Below are 20000 nucleotides of genomic sequence, written 5' to 3' on the forward strand. Positions count from 1 at the left end.
CTGAAGTTCTCCAGACGTGGACTCGAAGCGCGATAGAAAAGTAGATCGTGAGTAAACGTTCACGGTTCACATTCATTACGGCGTCGTCCTTGAGAGACTGAAGACGGACCGACGTTCGGGGTCCAGCAGCGAGCCAGGGGTTTCCCCGTTTCCCCATCACGTCTCCATGGCGATACTCTGGGCGGCGTGACGTGACGAGGCGCGGCGCTTCTAGTCGACCCCGTCGAAGCCCTGAGCGTTCTCGATGGCGATGTTCAGCTTCTCCCGCAGCTCCTCGAAAGACTCGTACGGAGGCAGATCCAGGCGGTTGAAGCTGGCACGAGGATTAAAGGTACAGTCATTAGCCCCTCCCTTTGGTTTACCCCCCCCCCCCCCCCCCCCCGAGAGCCACGCCCTTAAATGCACCTTGTTTATCAATTTTTTTATCAGTTGTGGCCAATAACACAGTTATTTTTTAATCAGTTGTGGGTTTCTCTCATCCCTGAATGAGGAGGGACGATGTGTCGCATCATGCGCATCACTGCGAATCGCTTCTTTTCACCTGGTAGGGGCGGGGAGAACATGCAAACTCCACACAGAAAGGACCCAGGACCTTCTTGCTGTGAGGAGACAGTGCTACCCACCATGGTGATAACATGCCAAACTTCCTGATGCCAGATTATTAGGGCATTTGTGAGATCAGGCACTGTTACTAGACAAGAAGGCCTGGCTCATGAGCGACGTTCCAATTCATCCCGAAGAATACAGACTTATCAAGCCATGTCGTTCTGGAACAAAAAGGGCCTTCCCCAAACTGTTGGCACAAATATGACGTGGTCAATACACAGGTGGGGTGTCCATATATATTTATTAATAGGGGTGTCCACATACTTCTGGCCAGACGTGAATATATAAAGCTGCAGTAGCCTAGTGGTCAAGGTACTGGACCAGTGACCAGAGGGTCAGGTTGCTGCTGTTGGGCCCTTGAGCAAGGCCCTTAACCCTCAATTGCTCAGACTGTATACTGTAACTGTAATGTAAGTCGCTTTGGATAAAGGCGTCTGCTAAATGCTGAAAATGTAAATGTAAATGTATATATAAAGGAAGTGTGTGTGTGTGTGTGTGTGTGTGTGTGTGTGTGTGTGTGTGTGATCCTCACCATGTGTGAGCTCTGGGAAGTTTCTCTCTGGTTCCCCACTGCTCTATAGTGAATAGCTGCGGCCCGTTGGACCCTGACCACGCACAAACAATAAAAAGAAGGACAGTCGATCGTCAACGAATGCACTGTTGCCATGGTAACACCACAACACCATCACCTAAGCAACACACGTTTTATTTAGATCGATAAGAAGGCGGGGCGTGACCGACCGTAAAGCTCGGCGAAGCCGTTCATGGGGACGCGGGACGTGCCCGTCACGAACTGGAGCAGGCGGATTCGCTTCTCGGCGTCCATCAGCAGAACAGCCTGAGGTCAGGAGAACAGAGGATTATAAAATACCTGGTGCACGTGCAAGTAAACGTTCCAAACTGTTACCACCCAATTTAGTCATATCCGATTCCTGCCAGTGTACGGTTTCCATACAGAGCTACGTACGTCGCATACAGAAAGCCACACTAAGCTCCATTTGAGACCCCCCCCCCCCCCATTCTGTGCCCGAAACAGTCCTGGAGATTGTATATCGCAGCAACGGCCCCTGTCCGATCTTCCCTCCCTCAAACATGGCTAACTGTGCCGTCATGGTCAGCAGCTTTGCTGAGATTCAAACTCACAGTGGTGTGCTACCACGTCAGACCTCCGCGCCACCCCAGTGCCCACGTACTAAACTGTTGGGCCCCTGAGCAAGGCCCTTAACCCAAACTGTCTTTCAATAAAGTAAACTTTTAATTAAAGCTACTTAAGAACTTAAAGCTCACCTTCCAGAACCACTGGATGACGGCATGATTGGGTCCGTAGTTGTTCTTATACTTGGTGTTCTCCCTCCAGTCGTTCACGTCTACGTCACCCAGACCGCACATCAACAACTGAGAGAGCAGAAAGAAAAAAAGAAAGAAAGACAGAAAGAAAGTAGAAAGACAAAATAAGACAGACAGAAAGATGATGATGATGATAGCTGGGATTTATTGCAACGTCAGCACGATTAAGCCCATATACGTGGCATGTCAAGTTTCCGTTTCATATAAAGCTGATCAAGTTTTTAGAGGGCGAGGTGCGGCTTGGTACTCCCATCATTTCTTTTATTACATAAGGTGTACTAGTTTGACGTGAGCTAAGTAATGATGTATTTTCCCTGGTGAGGTCTTTTCGAAGAGATCTTTGATGTTGTCAGCACGGAAGTGTTGCTGTCTTTGTGGCTGCAGGCTAGGGCATTCAATCAGTATATGTTTAATGGTCAGGGTCACGTTGCAGTTCTGGCAGGTAGGGGGTTCGTCTCCTGTAAGTAGATGTTTGTGCGTCAATTGCGAGTGTCCTATGCGCAAACTTGTGTGGATGACTTGGTGGTGTCGGTTCTCCATCTTGTAACCTATCGGTTTTATGTTAGGTTTGATTTCTTGGAGTTTGTTGTTGGTTTGGTTGTCCCATTTCTCTTGCCATTTTGTGTTTATGAAAGCTTTTATTATTGGGATGGTATCTGTGACTGGGATGGGGAGAAAGGTTATGTCCTGACTCTTTCGTTTCCCTGTATCCCACAGTGTCCTGGTATCCAACAGTATTTTATATTGTATTGCTTATCTTTCAGTTCCTCGTCTTAGATCAAAATTTTGGCTTATTATTGAGTTCTCTGTGTCCATGGAGTCCAGTGCCTGTAGGCAAGACTTTGAGTCACTGCATATTAGAAAGTCTTTGTGTTTCTCTTTCTGAATGTATTCTAGGGCTATTAATATCGAGGAGGCTTCGGCTGTGGAAATGGAGCAGATTGTTGGGAGACGGATGCTGTGGTCGTGTGTTGCAGTAAAGAACGCTGCTGCGACGTGTGATTCTGTTTTGGATCCATCTGTATATATTGTTCTGTGGTTTGGATGCTTTTCTCTTAGTTCAAGGAATTTTCCCTGATATTCCATTGGTTCTGTTCTTTCTTTCCTGTTTTCTGCGAGTGACAGAATAACCTTTGGCTTTCGAGGGTTCCATGGGGGGAGCGGTTCTTGGAATTTTGCAAGTGTGTACATGTTTATTTTTAGATCTTTCAAATCATCCTTTATGCGGATTCCTAAAGGCTGTATGAAGTTGGGTTTCGCCTCGTACATATGTTGAAACCTATTTCCATAGATGGATTGGTATGCCGGGTTTTGTTTGTTGCAGTATGTTTTTATTGCATATTTTAAAGCAATTTGTTGCCATCTCATGTGGATCGGTGGCTCGTTTGCTTCAATGCATAGGCTGTCTACTGGTGATGTCCTGTAGGCCCCCCCAGGGCCGACAGACAGAAAGCAGTGTGAGAACTTGTTGTATTTAAGACATCTTTGCACTTGTTTAATCACTCATTAAACATGTTTCATTTTTGCTTCATCTTGGTTCAGTTCACTTTTGAGGTCTGAAGCCTCTCTGGGTGCAGGAGTGATGGCTGGAGCTGTACAGATGTATCTACAGTAAACTGAGTTGTAGTAGCATGTACATTGGACCCAGTGTACGTGCTACTAAATGCAGGGGTGCCAATAATTGTGACACGTTTTGTTTTCATGTTTTTCTGTTCTAGAATAAATAATTAGAATAAATAAGCTCGAATTAAAGATTACAGTTCTGTCCTTATATGTGTAGCATACGACTGATCTAACAGATCACAGAGACCGTGGGGGGCGGGGTGCCGATAGTTTTGGGGCTGAGAAGCGGCGGTACTCACCTCTAGCTCGTTCTCGTCGAAGATCTTGATCAGATCCAGAGGGATGAGCTCGTAGAAGCCCTGTGATAGATCATAGAGAGATGGACTGAGATACACAGCTCCTCACAGCACTGTTACTACAGCCACGAGGACAAAGCAAATCAGGACAGAACTTTATCTCACCATGGTGTCCACACATGAACAACTGAGAGAGCAGAACAAACGAAAGAGAGAGAAAGAAAGAAAGAGAGAGAGAAAGAGAGAGAAAGTCTTACCTCCTTGAAGGCCGACATCTGCTTCTGAACCCGGTTCACGAACCTCCACTGCATGACGAGACTGGAAAGCAGAAGACGGTAACGTAAACTCACTCATTTGCCACATAATGATTTGTGCAGCATCACACAACTCTGATCAACCCACAGCTGGACTCCACAAGCCCACTGAAGGTCCTTTAACATCTGTACATTTGACGTTTATTGTCCGTCTCTTCCCCGGCCGTCCACATGATCTTGGACGTCTTCCATTGATCCGATGTCCAGAATCAATGCCTGCATGCTCTCTGTAGAAAACTGGCAGTGGTGGGGCTTGAACCAGCGACCTTTTGATTACTAGTCCAGTACCTTAACCACTAGGCTACAACTGCCCTCGACTGTACGACTGTTTGCATTCTGCTGCTGCGACATGATTGAGGCTGATTGGATTATCACGTGAATGCGCCGGTGTACTGCGCTCCTAACAAAGTGGCCGGCGAATGTGTATGTATAATAACTTACTGAATGTATTCCTTCTTGTTGTCGTCCGTGATGATGATATCTGCTCCGCCAGGCTTCAGCTCGTGCTGGTGTGTCTGTAAGAACAGCAGGCTGTTAGGAGAAAGGTCAATTTAACCGTCCGGCCTGTTTACTGACCACACGGTAACTTCCTGTCCGGTTAAGCAGAAGAACAAAGATATCTTGAGGCAGATTTAAAGATTAACATTGCTGCAGTTTCCTGCAATCCAAATGATGAGCTAACTGTTGTAAATAAAGGCGCTTGAAGTTAAAACTGAGGCGCTCGAGTGGTGGAGTGGTAAAACACGCTAGCCCTGAGATCTCAAGCTCTCGAGTTTGAATCTGAGCTCTGCTATCAGCCGGTCGGGCACCTTGAGGGACTGAAACTGGCTGAAACAGGGTTCCTCGTCACTAGGGCAGTGTGTGGCTCCCTGTGAAACTGCGCCCCTGGCAGGTGAAAAAAAAGACAGGCGGCTGCATCACAGCCTCCTCGATTTGAAAGTAGAGGCGGCCTGACTAAGCTTTCGAATTCAAATCTGTGATATCAACAAGGCCAGGTGTCTAAAAGGCACAGGGGTATCTCACTGACACAGCAAATGCAATAAAAAGCACAATAATACGTCAAAACGCCTCTAAAAGAACTGAATCCAGTGATAAATCGTTTTTTTCAGACATTAATTTGGCTCATTTGTTTCTTTCCATCCTGGTGTCGCTGGGCTAGCATTAATTTTGCAGTTCTCCGATATGCTGAAGAGAATTATAGAGATAAATGTTGATAGTTCCTGCAGTTCTGGTCTCAAACCCTTATCAGAATTCGTACCTGACCGAAGAGCTCCTCATCGATGGTGAAGCGCAGGTCCAGGTCTGATGGATCGTTCTCCAGGATCCATTTGAGTGAGTTGAAGTACTCGCTGTCCTGGAATGGCAAGCATGCATGCACACACACACACACACACACACACACACACACACACACACACGCACGCACACACACACACACACACGCACGCACACACACACACGCACACACACACACACACACGCACACACTTAAATAAAAAACAGGGTAACGTAGGGATTGTTTCATCCTGATCATGGTCGTGGTGGTTCCGTTTTCCCTAGAATCACTGGACACAGTGCAGTAACACACCCTGGACACCATCTCCACCTCTCAGACGTAGCCAATCATGTCCGTATGTAGATGTCCGACTGGCTGATTCAAACCCTGGATCCCAGCGTCTGATCTAATTTCCTGTAATTTCTCTCTAATTCTTTAACTCTCTAACTCTAATTTCCTTTGAGATCAATAAAGTATCTGTCGGTCTGTCTGTCTGTCTATGTCTGTCTGTCTATCTATCTGTCTATCTATCTATCTGTCTGTCTGTCTGTCTGTCTGTCTGTCTGTCTGTCTGTCTATCAGGGTAGAGTAATGAATGAATAAATTTTCAACAACCGCTTCTTCCTGATCAGGGTCCCAGTGTGTCTGGCATCACTTGCATAGTGTGAACCATAACACGATATTACAGCACATGCTGTTCGCCCAAAAAGTTTCCGGACGCCTGACCATGAGCTACATGCCGTTCTAAAACCACAGGCTTTAATACGTTCATGTGTCTGTGGGAATTTGTGCCCGTTCAATCAAAAGAGTATTTGTGAGGAATCTTCCCGAAGATGTTCATAAGGGTTAGAAATGGATGTGGCTGAATGAAACACCTGATCATTAGAAGGGGTGTCCACATACTTTTAAATAATATACATAATATATACAGTAATGGAATTATGGGATGTTCTTGAAGTTCCCAGTCCTCACTCACCACAGATTCCATGTCCTGTAACGTGATCGGCTTCTGCAGCATCATCTTATAGAACGGACGGATGAAGAACGCTGTGGAGGACAGAAAAGAGAGCGAGAGCTTTATTTAAAAAAATACACTATACAGCCAAAAGTATTCGGACACCTGACCAGGAGCTTGTTGGACGTCCAACTAATGCTATTAAAACAGAGTGACCTCTATGTGATCTTTTCAGTTAGAGCAACAGCTAGTCTTCTGAGAAGGCTTCTCACAAGACACAAGAAGTATGTCTATGGGAATTTGTGCCCATTCAGTTTAAAGAGCTGATTTGTATGTGTGGGTACTGATGTTGATGTTCCAGTTCATTCCAGAGCTGTTGAGTGGTGCTGAGGTCAGGGATCTGTAGAGGACACTGAAGTTTCTTTAAACCCACTGTCGCCTCACAACAAGCAGGTCCTGGGTTCGATCCACAGGCGGGGCGGTCCCGGTCCTTTCTGTGCGGAGTTTGCATGTTCTCCCCGTGTCTGCGTGGGTTTCCTGCGGGAGCTCCGGTTTCCTCCCACAGTCCAAAGACGTGCAGTCGGGTTAATTGGAGACACTGAATTGCCCTATGGGTGTGTGTATGAGTGTGTGTGTGTGTGTCTGCCCTGCGATGGACTGGCGCCCCATCCAGGGTGTTACTGTGTGCCTTGCGCCCATTGAAAAGCTAAGATAGGCGCCAGATTGGATAAGCGGTTAGGAAAGTGAGTGAGTAATTGATTTATTACACATTAGAGAGGGTGTCCCAATACTTTTGTCCAAAGAGTTATGCTAGGCTCAATGTGACCATCTCCCCCACCCCCTTCAAAGGTACTCGGACCAGTCCCGGAGACCCCGCCCGACCTTCCCTCTTTCAAAAAGCCGACTGCGTTTGTGTGGGTGCCCGGCTGGGTTCAAACACTCCACCAGACCTCTGCACCACCCACGTGCCTCAAATACAACTATTTAATACTCATGTATTTAATCGCCTAATTCATCTTACTGCTTTGGCTGAGACTCTGACCAACATAAAATAAAGACCTGAAAATGATGTAATAAGCTTCCACCTACCGTCCAGCAGCTTGCTGTGGTACACGGCCATCCCCGCCACCCGGCCGATGAATTTGAAGTAGGAGAGATGATCCTCGTTACAAAGACCCGAGTTCGGGTTGATCTGGAGGGTGAAATTATCCCTGTAGATCAAATTTAAACCAGAAGAGACTCAGAGAGGGTTTCGGATCTTGCAGGCATTCAAAAAATATTTGGACTCTGCAGCTATCAACTCAATAAACTCAATAAACTTAATAAAGCTATAAAGGCACTTATTTTTGTACTGGTACTGTTGATGCATTATATCCAACATCGTTCTGAACCTTCGTGTGTTTCATTTAAAGCATGGAGAATACGCAATGTGGTGAAAAGTATGTGAACACACCTCTTTATTGTTGAGTACAGGTGTTTCAGCCACACCCATTTCTAAAGGGGTATACCTATAAATATACACCCTATACACTAATTTCTAAGAGGGATATATCTATATCTATATACAGTGTATCACAAAAGTGAGTACACCCCTCACATTTCTGCAGATATTTAAGTATATCTTTTCATGGGACAACACTGACAAAATGACACTTTGACACAATGAAAAGTAGTCTGTGTGCAGCTTATATAACAGTGTAAATTTATTCTTCCCTCAAAATAACTCAATATACAGCCATTAATGTCTAAACCACCGGCAACAAAAGTGAGTACACCCCTTAGTGAAAGTTCCTGAAGTGTCAATATTTTGTGTGGCCACCATTATTTCCCAGAACTGCCTTAACTCTCCTGGGCATGGAGTTTACCAGAGCTTCACAGGTTGCCACTGGAATGCTTTTCCACTCCTCCATGACGACATCACGGAGCTGGCGGATATTCGAGACTTTGCGCTCCTCCACCTTCCGCTTGAGGATGCCCCAAAGATGTTCTATTGGGTTTAGGTCTGGAGACATGCTTGGCCAGTCCATCACCTTTACCCTCAGCCTCTTCAATAAAGCAGTGGTCGTCTTAGAGGTGTGTTTGGGGTCATTATCATGCTGGAACACTGCCCTGCGACCCAGTTTCCGGAGGGAGGGGATCATGCTCTGCTTCAGTATTTCACAGTACATATTGGAGTTCATGTGTCCCTCAATGAAATGTAACTCCCCAACACCTGCTGCACTCATGCAGCCCCAGACCATGGCATTCCCACCACCATGCTTGACTGTAGGCATGACACACTTATCTTTGTACTCCTCACCTGATTGCCGCCACACATGCTTGAGACCATCTGAACCAAACAAATTAATCTTGGTCTCATCAGACCATAGGACATAGTTCCAGTAATCCATGTCCTTTGTTGACATGTCTTCAGCAAACTGTTTGCGGGCTTTCTTGTGTAGAGACTTCAGAAGAGGCTTCCTTCTGGGGTGACAGCCATGCAGACCAATTTGATGTAGTGTGCGGCGTATGGTCTGAGCACTGACAGGCTGACCCCCCACCTTTTCAATCTCTGCAGCAATGCTGACAGCACTTCTGCGCCTATCTTTCAAAGACAGCAGTTGGATGTGACGCTGAGCACGTGCACTCAGCTTCTTTGGACGACCAACGCGAGGTCTGTTCTGAGTGGACCCTGCTCTTTTAAAACGCTGGATGATCTTGGTCACTGTGCTGCAGCTCAGTTTCAGGGTGTTGGCAATCTTCTTGTAGCCTTGGCCATCTTCATGTAGCGCAACAATTCATCTTTTAAGATCCTCAGAGAGTTCTTTGCCATGAGGTGCCATGTTGGAACTTTCAGTGACCAGTATGAGAGAGTGTGAGAGCTGTACTACTAAATTGAACACACCTGCTCCCTATGCACACCTGAGACCTAGTAACCCTAACAAGTCACATGACATTTTGGAGGGAAAATGACAAGCAGTGCTCAATTTGGACATTTAGGGGTGTAGTCTCTTAGGGGTGTACTCACTTTTGTTGCCGGTGGTTTAGACATTAATGGCTGTATATTGAGATATTTTGAGGGAAGAATACATTTACACTGTTATATAAGCTGCACACAGACTACTTTTCATTGTGTCAAAGTGTCATTTTGTCAGTGTTGTCCCATGAAAAGATATACTTAAATATCTGCAGAAATGTGAGGGGTGTACTCACTTTTGTGATACACTGTATATCTATATATATTTATACACCCTATACACCCATTTCTAAGAGGGATATATCTATATCTATATCTATATATATTTATACACCCTATACACCTATTTCTAAGAGGGGTATACCTACCTATATATATATATATATATATATATATATATATATATATATATATACCCTATGCACCCATTTCTAAGAATAACTAACAATTCTAACAATTCTCTCAACTGAATGACCGCCAGTTCCCTCAGACCTCATGGTTTGAGCAGAAACTAGGTGTCCAGATACTTTCGACCATATAGTTCATGCACAGAAGAACGACTCACAATGCAGAGTACTCAAACAGCCCATAATAAGGATTAAACATCTCCTTGGAGATGAGGAAGAACCACTCTCGGGCCACGCCCCCGTAGTCCAGCCCCTTCTCCCCGGCGAACTCCACCCAGAGGCGGGCCTTCAGCAGGTCGGGGCGCTTGACCGACAGGATGCGGCGGTACGAATCCTCCAGCAGGGCGTTCCGCCGCACGGACATCTCGAAGCGATTGGGTATGTCTGCCTGCAGGAGGAAGAGGACGAGAGTCGTATTATTTGTTCTTTATAGAGCGTGTGTGAACGATACGGCAGATATAACGAGTCGTACCGGTTTCTTGAGTTTCCTGCGGAAGTATTCGTACTTCTGTTTGTAGTCTCTGGAGTAAGGCACGGCCTGCAACGTACAGATCTGATTAGCTACGTCTTTATTAACATGCACTTCCATACATTTGCATTTGGAAAATTTATAGGTTTGGTTACAGACGTAATTGGTGCCATCTGTGCCAAACTGGTATATACACCGATCAGCCATAACATTAAAACCACCTCCTTGTTTCTACACTCACTGTTTATTTTATCAGCTCTACTTACCATATAGAAACACTTTATAGTTCTACAATTACTGACTGTAGTCCATCTGTTTCTCTGCTTTCGTTTTAGCCTGTTCTTCACTGACATGGTGGTGGTGTGTTAGTGTGTGTTGTGCTGGTATGAGTGGATCAGACACAGCAGCGCTGCTGGAGTTTTTAAACACCGTGTCCACTCACTGTCCACTCTATAAGACACTCCTACCTAGTCGGTCCACCTTGTAGATGTAAAGTCAGAGACGATCGCTCATCTATTGCTGCTGTTTGAGTCGGTCATCTTCCAGACCTTCATCAGTGGTCACAGGACGCTGCCCACGGGGCGCTGTTGGATTGATATTTTTGGTTGGTGGACTATTCTCAGTCCAGCAGTGACAGTGAGGTGTTTAATAACTCCAGCAGCGCTGCTGTGTCTGATCCACTCATACCAGCACAACACACACGCAATTCTTATTGGTAATCGTTGTATTGCTTCACTTCTAATCTACAATTATTTAGAATAAAAAACACCGTATTAAATATGGGAAGATTATGATATATGGAAAATATTAGCATTTCCAATATGGGCCTCAGACTTTTTACACACTCGTCCAGAAGAGAGTCACTCACTGGTCCAGTAATGGCCGAGTTCTGCAGTCGGGGATCTTCCCACTGTGTGTTCTTAGTGTCTGCAAACGAGACAAGTTCACGTCATCACACTGCATCACTACACACACACACACACACTATATGGCCAAAAGTATTTGGACACCTGACAACAAATGGTATTAGAAAGGCCCTTAAACCTCTGCTCTAAAACTGCTTAGACTGTATACTGTCACATTACTGTAAGTCGCTTTGTAAATGTAAATGTGATCTTTTTAGCTTTTCAGAATTATGACTGTGGGAATTTGTGCCTGTTTGGTAAAAAAGAGCAGATTTCTATGGCTGGGTTGATGTCGTTTAAAAAAGCATCAGTTGATGTTCCGGTTCATACCAGAGCTGTTAAGTAGGGCTGAGGTCAGAGCTCTGTGCAGGACACTGGGGTTTCTTCATGTCTTTACAGAACAGGAAGGACCTTCCCTAAACTGTTGCTGCAAAGTTGGAAGCATACAATTTCCTTCATATAGCTGATTTATTACACCTGTTAGCAACTGTTATGGTTGAAACACATGAATTCCATCATTAGAAGGGGCGTCCCAATACTTTTGACCATATGGTGGGCAACTTCAGGAATGTGGTTGTGCTTACTGTGATCGATGTAGAAGATTCTGCCGTCAGTGTGAACCCTCTCCTCCCATCCAGGCTACAGGACACACACACACACACACACACACACACACACACACACACACACAGAGCTTAATACAAAATTCTTATAACATTTGTTGCATCTAGCCTCGGCGCAAATTGCCGCTTTGATCAGCGCTCGGCTTGAGCGGTGCTGTAAAACGCCATTAAAGTGTGAATATGAGACGAATCTGCATTAGTGTGGAATAAGCGTCAGATCCAGTGTTACAGCTCCACATGTATCTGTGTTTATCTGGATTTTCCTCCCTGTTTCACTTTTAAACTTGTGTTACAGCTCGAGGATCTGAGAAACTGTGAGAATCAGAATCAGCTTCTCCCAGAGTCTAAAACACTTCTGGTTAAAAATAAAGCTTAACGTGGTTTAATGCAGTAAAAGAAGGAGACAGGAGCACTAAACTCCTCTTCATTATTACTGCTCATAAGTGTCTCCACCAGAGATGTTCACAAGTCACAAAATACGAGTACGAGTCAAGTCACGAGTCAATATAATAAACACAAAACATATATTGTAAATGTAGCGCAGAAATAAAGAAATAATCTGTAAGTTCAGATAAAAACAACAACAGGTTAGCGAGTGTATTTAGCCGTTTTACTTCGTGCCTTTACTTTCCTCCTCATTGTGTAAATAAATGTAATTTCTGTAACAAGAAGCTTCCAGTTAAAAGCTTCAACTGATACGTTTTGTTTTCATTACAAAAACACAGCTAAAAAAATCCATAACCGCTGCTTACCTGAGCTTCTGTTCTTCCAGATGCTATTACATTTATAAGCGTGCGTCCCATTAGGAACAGAATCCGTTATTTTGTAAATGTGCTTATAATTAAAAACCTCCAAACTTTTCCCGGTCGTGAAGTAAAACAGGAAGTCGTTAGAAAGCCGATCGAGCGTTTCATTACCACGTCATCTGTGTGACGCAAACCGAATAAATGCAAATAACAGCGTTTCTTACTAACAATTACAATCAGAAGCTCTGATTGGTTCAGAAAGCGGTTCTTACAACCATTAGCGTCGATTCTGTAGGAGCGTTCCATTCACACCAGTCGTTCCTGTGAAGTGCACTACGTAGGGTACTCCACCATTTTAAGTGAGAATCTAATCCAAAGGTGACGAAAATGTTCAAATGAAGTGAACTTTAGACTGTGTATGGAGTAGGGAGCGACGCTTCATCACTACGCCGGAAGCTGGCTGGAACATTTACACATTGCGTGCGTTGCGGGTTAAGACGGCCAAAACGGGTTAACTGTCACACATAACTAATGTTAACACATGCTGACGCTAGAGGGTCATTTTTTGCGAGTCATGAGTCGAGTCCGAGTCATTTGAAACGAGTCTGAGTCGAGTCTGAACTCGCTGTGTGTGCTACTTTCGTGCGACTGACTCGAGTCCCCATCTCTGCTCTACACTAATGAAATTCCTCACGTTACGCGTGGTTCGTACAGAGTCGCTTTTACCGCCTCATATCAAACAGTTTTAAAAAGATCAGCGGCAAAAGCGAGGTGCCACACCACATAGAAAACACTTCTCGTGTGAATGCGCCCTAGGTGAGATTCTTACCGGCAGTGGCCCGAGGTCGTTGGGGTCGAGCGAGGGTCGTCTTCTCATGTGAGCAGGAATCCGCAGCCTAGGGTCTTCCTGTATGGACAGAGGACACAACAGGTCAGTCTGTTAATGAATAGTTAGGGAGCGAATACACACACACACACACAAGCACGTGCCACACTCACCCATGTGGTGGTCCTGGTGTGGTGGTTGATGAAGAAGGGCCGTCCGTTGGGCGCACTCCGGACCTCCCAGCCCGGCGGCAGGCAGCCCGTGAAATCGAACGTGTGCGAGTGCTGATGGCCGGGCGAGTGCAGAGGGGAGGCGCAAGGCGAAAGCTGGGGTGGGGCGTAGATCGTGGGGCTCGGGGAGCGACCAGATACCCCGGCAGCTGGAGCCGAGGCACCGGCGTCTGTCGGCTGGATCAACTGACGGGCAGAAATATCACACAAACACTGTTTCTATAGTCAAACCTTTAAGAACTAGTTAAAAATGCGTGGGGGACAACAAGTGGCACAATCATTCAATCAGTCAGTTTAGGATTATAACATGCTGATAAATGCAGTGGAACATGAGGACTCCTTATATTTAGAGAGCAGAGCATCAATTACTGCAGAACGTGCAGCTGAAGTAAACTCAAATATAGCAACAGTACGGCGATGAGGTTCAAATTGACCAGGATCTTGAAAAATAAGTCGATGAGCACCATCACCGAGCCACGACTGATGAAAGCCTTGGTCTGACCAGTAGCCACATATGGATGTGAAGCTTCTGCTGAAAATCTCATGGAGGAAGATGATCACCTCTGAGCGAGTGTACGAGACGGCCAGAACAGAAAAGCAGCTACTGGAAGCCGCTCAGGTGGCGCAGCGGTAAAAACACACGCTGGAACCAGAGCTGGGATCTCGAATACATCGTGCCTGAGGTGGCTGAGCGGCCACACGAACAACGATTGGCCTGTTGTTCAGATATGGGCGGGACTAAGCCGGATGGGGTCTCTCTCTCATGACTGATGCAATTACGACCTCTGCTGGCTGATTGATGGCGCCTGCACAGAGATGAGAAAAGAGTGCTGTCAGGGTGTGTCTCTCCGTACACAACGCTGAGCTGCACTGCACTCGTCAAAGTGTAGGTGACGAGATGCATACGGCTGCTGCCCACGTGTCGGAGGGGGCGTGGGTTAGCTTCGTTCTCCTCAATCAGAGCGGGGATCGGCATTGGTGGAGAGGAAGCGTGACGCAATCGGGCAGTTGGACCCGCTAAAAGGGAGAAAACGGGGAGAAAATGCATAAATAAAATATATACTATATATTTTTTTAAAAGAGCAGCTACTGGATCACGTTAGGTCCCGCAAGTTACATTACTTTGGGCGTGTGATGAGACGCCCACATGACCACATATAGGGCAGGACGCGTGGAGGGACTCAAGACGAGGTTTGTACTAGTGGTCACATGGGAGGGGTGCAATTTTTTCCCTCTTAATCTTGTCCTATCATATTCCCCTCCCGCTTTAGACGCCCATCCTGACCGAGCACAGCCACAGACGGAGTCTTCTAGAGAGCAGTATCGCGTACAGAGAGTAACACGCCCAATGTAACGTAACTTGCAGGACTTGGCTGCTTTTTTGTTCTGGCTGTCTCATACACTTGCTCAGTGGTTGTCATCTTCCTGAGACGGAGTCTCACAGAGAGCAGTATCGCGTACACAGAGTCAAGGAACTACCTTCTGTAGGTAGAGATATTTCCCATCTCTGCCTTGTGTGAATCCTCCAAAACCTGTGCTGGTGCCTCATCCACACAGCAATGAGGACAAACCCCATCCAACCTTCCCTTCCTGAAACATGGTCGACTGTGCCTGCTGGGCACTTGGCCAGGCTGGTAGCACTGCTGACACAATTATTATGTACAGACTGTCATTTTCGAGGGCACAGTAGGTACGGGGTGTTCGTCGCGTGTTACCTGGACGAGCGGTCGGGTCCAGGTGGTAATTCGACTGTTGTGGTTAATGTAATAAGCTCGACCCCTGATGTCCTGCTTCTCCTCCCAGCCGGGGGGCAGACCGGCCGTGGTCGGCAACATCTACAAAGACGGAGAAACAAAATCAGCACACAGAAGCAGCCGTCATATATAGAAAGTATTAGCTGACCTTTTCACCTGTACGAGGCGGGTTCACGTGGAGATCCGTATCGCGCACGGAGAGTCACGCACCGATCTCCATCAATCAGCCAGCACAGGTCGCGATTGCAGTGGGACGAGCCAATTATTGACCGTGTAGGCGCTCGGCCGGTCAGTACTAGTGGGCTGGCGTGATTTACCGCTTCCCCACCCATGCGCCCACCTTGAAAGCACTTCTGTGTGTCGTTCCGGATAGGAGTGTCAGCTACATCAGGGATTTTTAACGCCCCCTTGTGGAGGTTTATGTTACATCTTGTAAACCACAGTGGGACCGTTTTTATTAAATAAGTATATTTAGTGTTATGTTTGGTTTTGATGCATCGTCTGTGTCGCCTGGGTGGACAAAATGTGGGCGAATGATGGCTTTACTCACCACAGGATGGGCTGGATGTTCCTCTACACTCAGCAGCTGGGCACTGCCCCTTCTACTACCGTGTCCCTGCGGCTAATCAACAAACACACACACACACACACGTCTATTTATAACACAAATAAACACAAACCAGTGTTTAAACTACTGGAAGTGAGAACCATGTGATGACCCTGTGTTTGTAGTGTGTGTGTGTGTGTATTGAAACGAGACCCTATAAGCTTTTTAGCAGTTAAAAGGAATTGCCATATTTTGCGAGTAGGAAGTGTTTGCACGTGGCCCTTAATTTAATCCTGATTAACTACAATATTTTACACAAAATACACTATATGGCCAAAAGTATTTGGACGCCTTTTCTCCCCATTTTCCTCCTGATTTAGCGAGTCAATTTGTCTTCTGCTGCTGAGAGATACCCGAATGCATCCGAGGAGAGCACGTCGCTGTACACGCCTCCTCCGACACGTGTACAGCCCTCCTCCTCTCGCCCCTGCATTCTGCACAGGCGTCTCTTCCGCCAATCAGGGTCCTTACACAGCGTATCTCACCCACACACACATAGTCCGGCCCCCACCCTGCAGATACGGTGGCCAATTAGTATCTGCTGCAGGCACTGTCAATTATGCCCGCCAGATGGCGCCCAGCCGACCGGTGGCGACGCCGAGTTTCGAACCGAGGAGTTCAGAATCTCGGCGCTGGTGTGCTAGCGGAATATCCGGCTGGGCGCCATGGACGTCCCATTTTAAAAACAAACCCAGGGTGACATCTAGGTGATATTTTCAGGTCCAAGGGTCCTCATGAGACTTTGAAGCATATCTGTGTATGGGAATTTGTGCCCGTTCGGTCAAAATAGCTGATTTGTAAGGCTGGGCACTGATGTTGATGTTCTAGGTCATTCCAGAGCTGTTGAGTGGGGCTGGGGTCAGGGTTTTGAGTTTCTTTAAACCCAGACAAGTACCTTCTCCAAACCGTTTCTGCAAAGTTGGAAGCCTATTATTGATTTATTACACCTTAGAAGGGGTGTCCCAATACTTTTGTCCATATAGTGTGCTTCTTGTACCCATAATAAACCCTCCACTGTACTGTATCTATAAGCGTGGCGCACGAAAGGCCAGTTGACACCAGGTCAGACAAAACTACGCAGGGCAGAGATACAAGATGAGAAGCATGAGCCAAGTTCCCAAGAGAAATAAAGTTCCCAGCATCCCTCACTGCTTCAACTTCTGTACGGAGGGCAGAGAACGAGGCGCTGGCGGTTGTACTCACCACGGGAGGGACCAGACGATCCGGCACGGTCAGCGTCGGCGCGCTCGCTCTTCGCCTCTCACGAGCTGGTGGCTAACGCAAACAATGTCCAGTTCAGATCTCCACAGATCTCAAAACATTCGTGCAAAGAGGCACGTCGAACGAAAACATCGCCGTCCACAGTATTTACGAATCACCCAGATCTCCACACGCCCCCCCCCCCCCGACACGGCACGTACGAGGTGTGTTCCGACACACAGCCCGAACACTGCGAGGACCGTCTCCGAGTGTAAAAAAGGTGATCGTGTGTGTGTGATCATGCGCTCACCGTGAGAGAGGCGCGTCTCTCGCCGCCCGTCTGCATCCGGCAGAACTCCTCGGAGAGGGCGCTGTAGTCCACGGGTGAGTGCGGGGGAGGAGGGGAGAGCTGATTCTGACTGCTGTACAGGGTTCCGTCATCCTCAGTGATGATCTCCCAGCTCTACACACACACACACACACACACACACACACACACACACACACACACCATCAGTATGACTGCGCCCCGCTCATAAAGCAATGTCTAAAAAAATATGGTTTTATGACTTTGTTTCAGAGGAACTCTGGGATGAACTGGGACTTCAGGATGAAGTGAGCTTAAACACAAATTCTCATACACACTCTAAAGAAGAGTGGAGACTGTTAAAGCCGCATAGACAGACAACTCCATATTAATGCCCAGGATTTTGGAATAGGATGTCCTACAAGCTCAAGGTGAAGGGTTCAGGGGTTTACAGTTAGAGTACAGAACTAGTAATAAGAAGGGTGCAGGTGCATCAACCAGCCAGCAGAGGCCGCAACTGCAGCAGCAACGACTAACACAGCCGATCGTGTTAGTGTGGGTTTGACCTAGAGAAGCCGGATCTCGACAGGACGCACCCCACCCCACACACATCAAATACAACACTGATTCAAATACATTCAAAAGCTTTAACCCAGAGATGGGGACCGAGTCGCACGTAAGCCGCACACACTGCGACTTCAGACTCGACTCTGACTCGTTTCAAATGACTCAGACTCGACTCATGACTCGCAAAATATGACTCATAGACAACAAATGTCAGCAGCATGTGATAACATTAGTTATGTGTGACAATTATATATATTTATATATATATATATATATATATATATATATATATACGTATATATATAATATGACATCATTCTGATCGTGTCATTTCCTTCTTTCTAATAACGCTCCGGCCGTCTTAACCCGCAACGCACGTAATGTGTAAACGTTCCAGCCAATTGTTAGTAAGAAATGCTGTTATCTGCATTTATTCAGTTTGCGTCACACAGATGACGTGGTAATGAAACGCTCGATCGGCTTTCTAACCACTTCCTGTTTTACTTCACGACCGGGAAAAGTTTGGAGGTTTTTAATTATAAGCACATTTACAAAATAACGGATTCTGTTCCTAATGGGACACACGCTTATAAATGTAATAGCATCTGGAAGAACAGAGGCTCAGGTAAGCAGCGGTTATGATGGTTTTTGCTGTGTTTTGGATTTTGGCCGCTGTGCCGTGATTTATCGAGCGCTTTTGTTCTGTAATGAAAACAAAACGTATCAGTTGAAGCTTTTAACTGGAACCTTCTTGTTACAGAAATTACATTCATTTACACAATGAGGAGGAAAGTAAAGGCACGAAGTAAAACGGCTAAATACACTCGCTAACCTGTTGTTGTTTTTATCTGAATTTACAGATTATGTGTTTATTTCTGCGCTACATTTCTAATATATGTTCTGTGTAGATTATACTGACTCGTGACTTGACTTGGACTCGTATTTTGTGACTTGTGAACATCTCTGCTTCAACGTTCTCATTTTTCTGATTTCTGATTGGCTGACTGGCATCCCTCGTGCATCCTGTGTGTGTGTGTGTGTGTGTGTGTGTGTGTGTACCTCAGGCGACTCTCTGCGGTCGTTGTCCTCGTGGTCGGAGATCTGTCTACGTGTGATGAATGGAAGCTGTGTGCTTGTGCTCTGTCTCTGCTCAGACTCACTCTGCACGTCCCTGAAAAACACATTTAATATTTTACTTAATATTAGATGTTTATTCTGTACCTAAATCTAATCTGATCCACCTGCAGGGGGCGCCACTGCATTATAAATGCAATAACAGTAAAAACGTTCTGTTTTTAGGTTGAGCTACCGTATTTTTTTTTTCTGTTATCTCATTTTATCCCAGAATCTAGTCATATCCAATTCCCAACTGTAAGTCCGCTGCAGCTTGCACAAACCATGATCCGATCAAGGGGTTCCGGATCACCACACGCCCCCTCAGACTCATGTTCAATTCTCAGCTGCTTCTTATCACCTATCAGTGTTGAGTTTCCACACATCATGTATCATGTACGGAGAGCCACACTAGGCTTTATGTTACACTCCCCCCCCCCCCCCACCACCGCCGCCACCGCAGCCAATTTGAACAGGCACCTGGATAAGCGGCAGTGGGTAAAGACCCCGTCCAACCTTCCTTTCCTCAGTCACAGCCCATTAAATGAAAGTGGGACAAGCAGTGATAATCCACCTTCTGTGTGTCTTTAGAGGTAGGTAACACCCACACAGACACAAAAAGAACATGCCAAACTTCAATGCTGTGAGACTTCAGGTAAAGAAACGATCGTGCGGTGAGCATGTGACCATAAACACGACCAATCGGATGTGAGGTGTTTGTTTCATTACTGGATGGTGGGTCTGTGCCACTGCGTGGTCCGACTCTCGTGATTGACGTAGTAGGTTCGGCCCAGGTTGTCCTGCCTCTCCTCCCAGCCGGGGGGCAGCGCGGGCAACTGCTGAGGGTTGCGCGGCCCACACATCTCCTGACTGTCCAGGAACTCCCATCCAGGCTGCAAAGGAAAGCAAAAATGAGGCACAAAACAGCACTGA

The 20000-nt window shown here is 46.4% G+C and overlaps 1 protein-coding gene across 2 annotated transcripts in view; it reads right to left on the minus strand.

Moving 5' to 3' along the window:
- Positions 1–20000, minus strand: part of nedd4a (NEDD4 E3 ubiquitin protein ligase a) — a 68698-nt gene that overhangs the window by 1455 nt on the left and 47243 nt on the right. For both annotated transcript variants that reach the window (XM_063004874.1, XM_063004873.1), the window contains 21 exons: positions 19797–19960; positions 19014–19125; positions 17391–17543; positions 15824–15895; positions 15235–15354; positions 13463–13705; positions 13293–13370; positions 11679–11733; positions 11058–11116; positions 10193–10258; positions 9879–10108; positions 7447–7568; positions 6379–6449; positions 5385–5480; positions 4568–4641; positions 4070–4130; positions 3816–3875; positions 1894–2001; positions 1348–1444; positions 1139–1211; positions 1–313 (listed from right to left, as the gene is read on the minus strand). The exon at positions 1–313 is cut by the window's left edge and continues 1455 nt beyond it. In XM_063004874.1, the coding sequence (XP_062860944.1) occupies positions 211–313; positions 1139–1211; positions 1348–1444; positions 1894–2001; positions 3816–3875; positions 4070–4130; positions 4568–4641; positions 5385–5480; positions 6379–6449; positions 7447–7568; positions 9879–10108; positions 10193–10258; positions 11058–11116; positions 11679–11733; positions 13293–13370; positions 13463–13705; positions 15235–15354; positions 15824–15895; positions 17391–17543; positions 19014–19125; positions 19797–19960 (2217 nt within the window). In that variant the 3' untranslated portion in view covers positions 1–210. The remainder of the gene's footprint in view (positions 314–1138; positions 1212–1347; positions 1445–1893; positions 2002–3815; positions 3876–4069; positions 4131–4567; positions 4642–5384; positions 5481–6378; positions 6450–7446; positions 7569–9878; positions 10109–10192; positions 10259–11057; positions 11117–11678; positions 11734–13292; positions 13371–13462; positions 13706–15234; positions 15355–15823; positions 15896–17390; positions 17544–19013; positions 19126–19796; positions 19961–20000) is intronic.

The sequence above is a fragment of the Trichomycterus rosablanca genome, chromosome 11 (assembly GCF_030014385.1).
Source record: "Trichomycterus rosablanca isolate fTriRos1 chromosome 11, fTriRos1.hap1, whole genome shotgun sequence".
Classification (NCBI taxonomy): domain Eukaryota; kingdom Metazoa; phylum Chordata; class Actinopteri; order Siluriformes; family Trichomycteridae; genus Trichomycterus; species Trichomycterus rosablanca.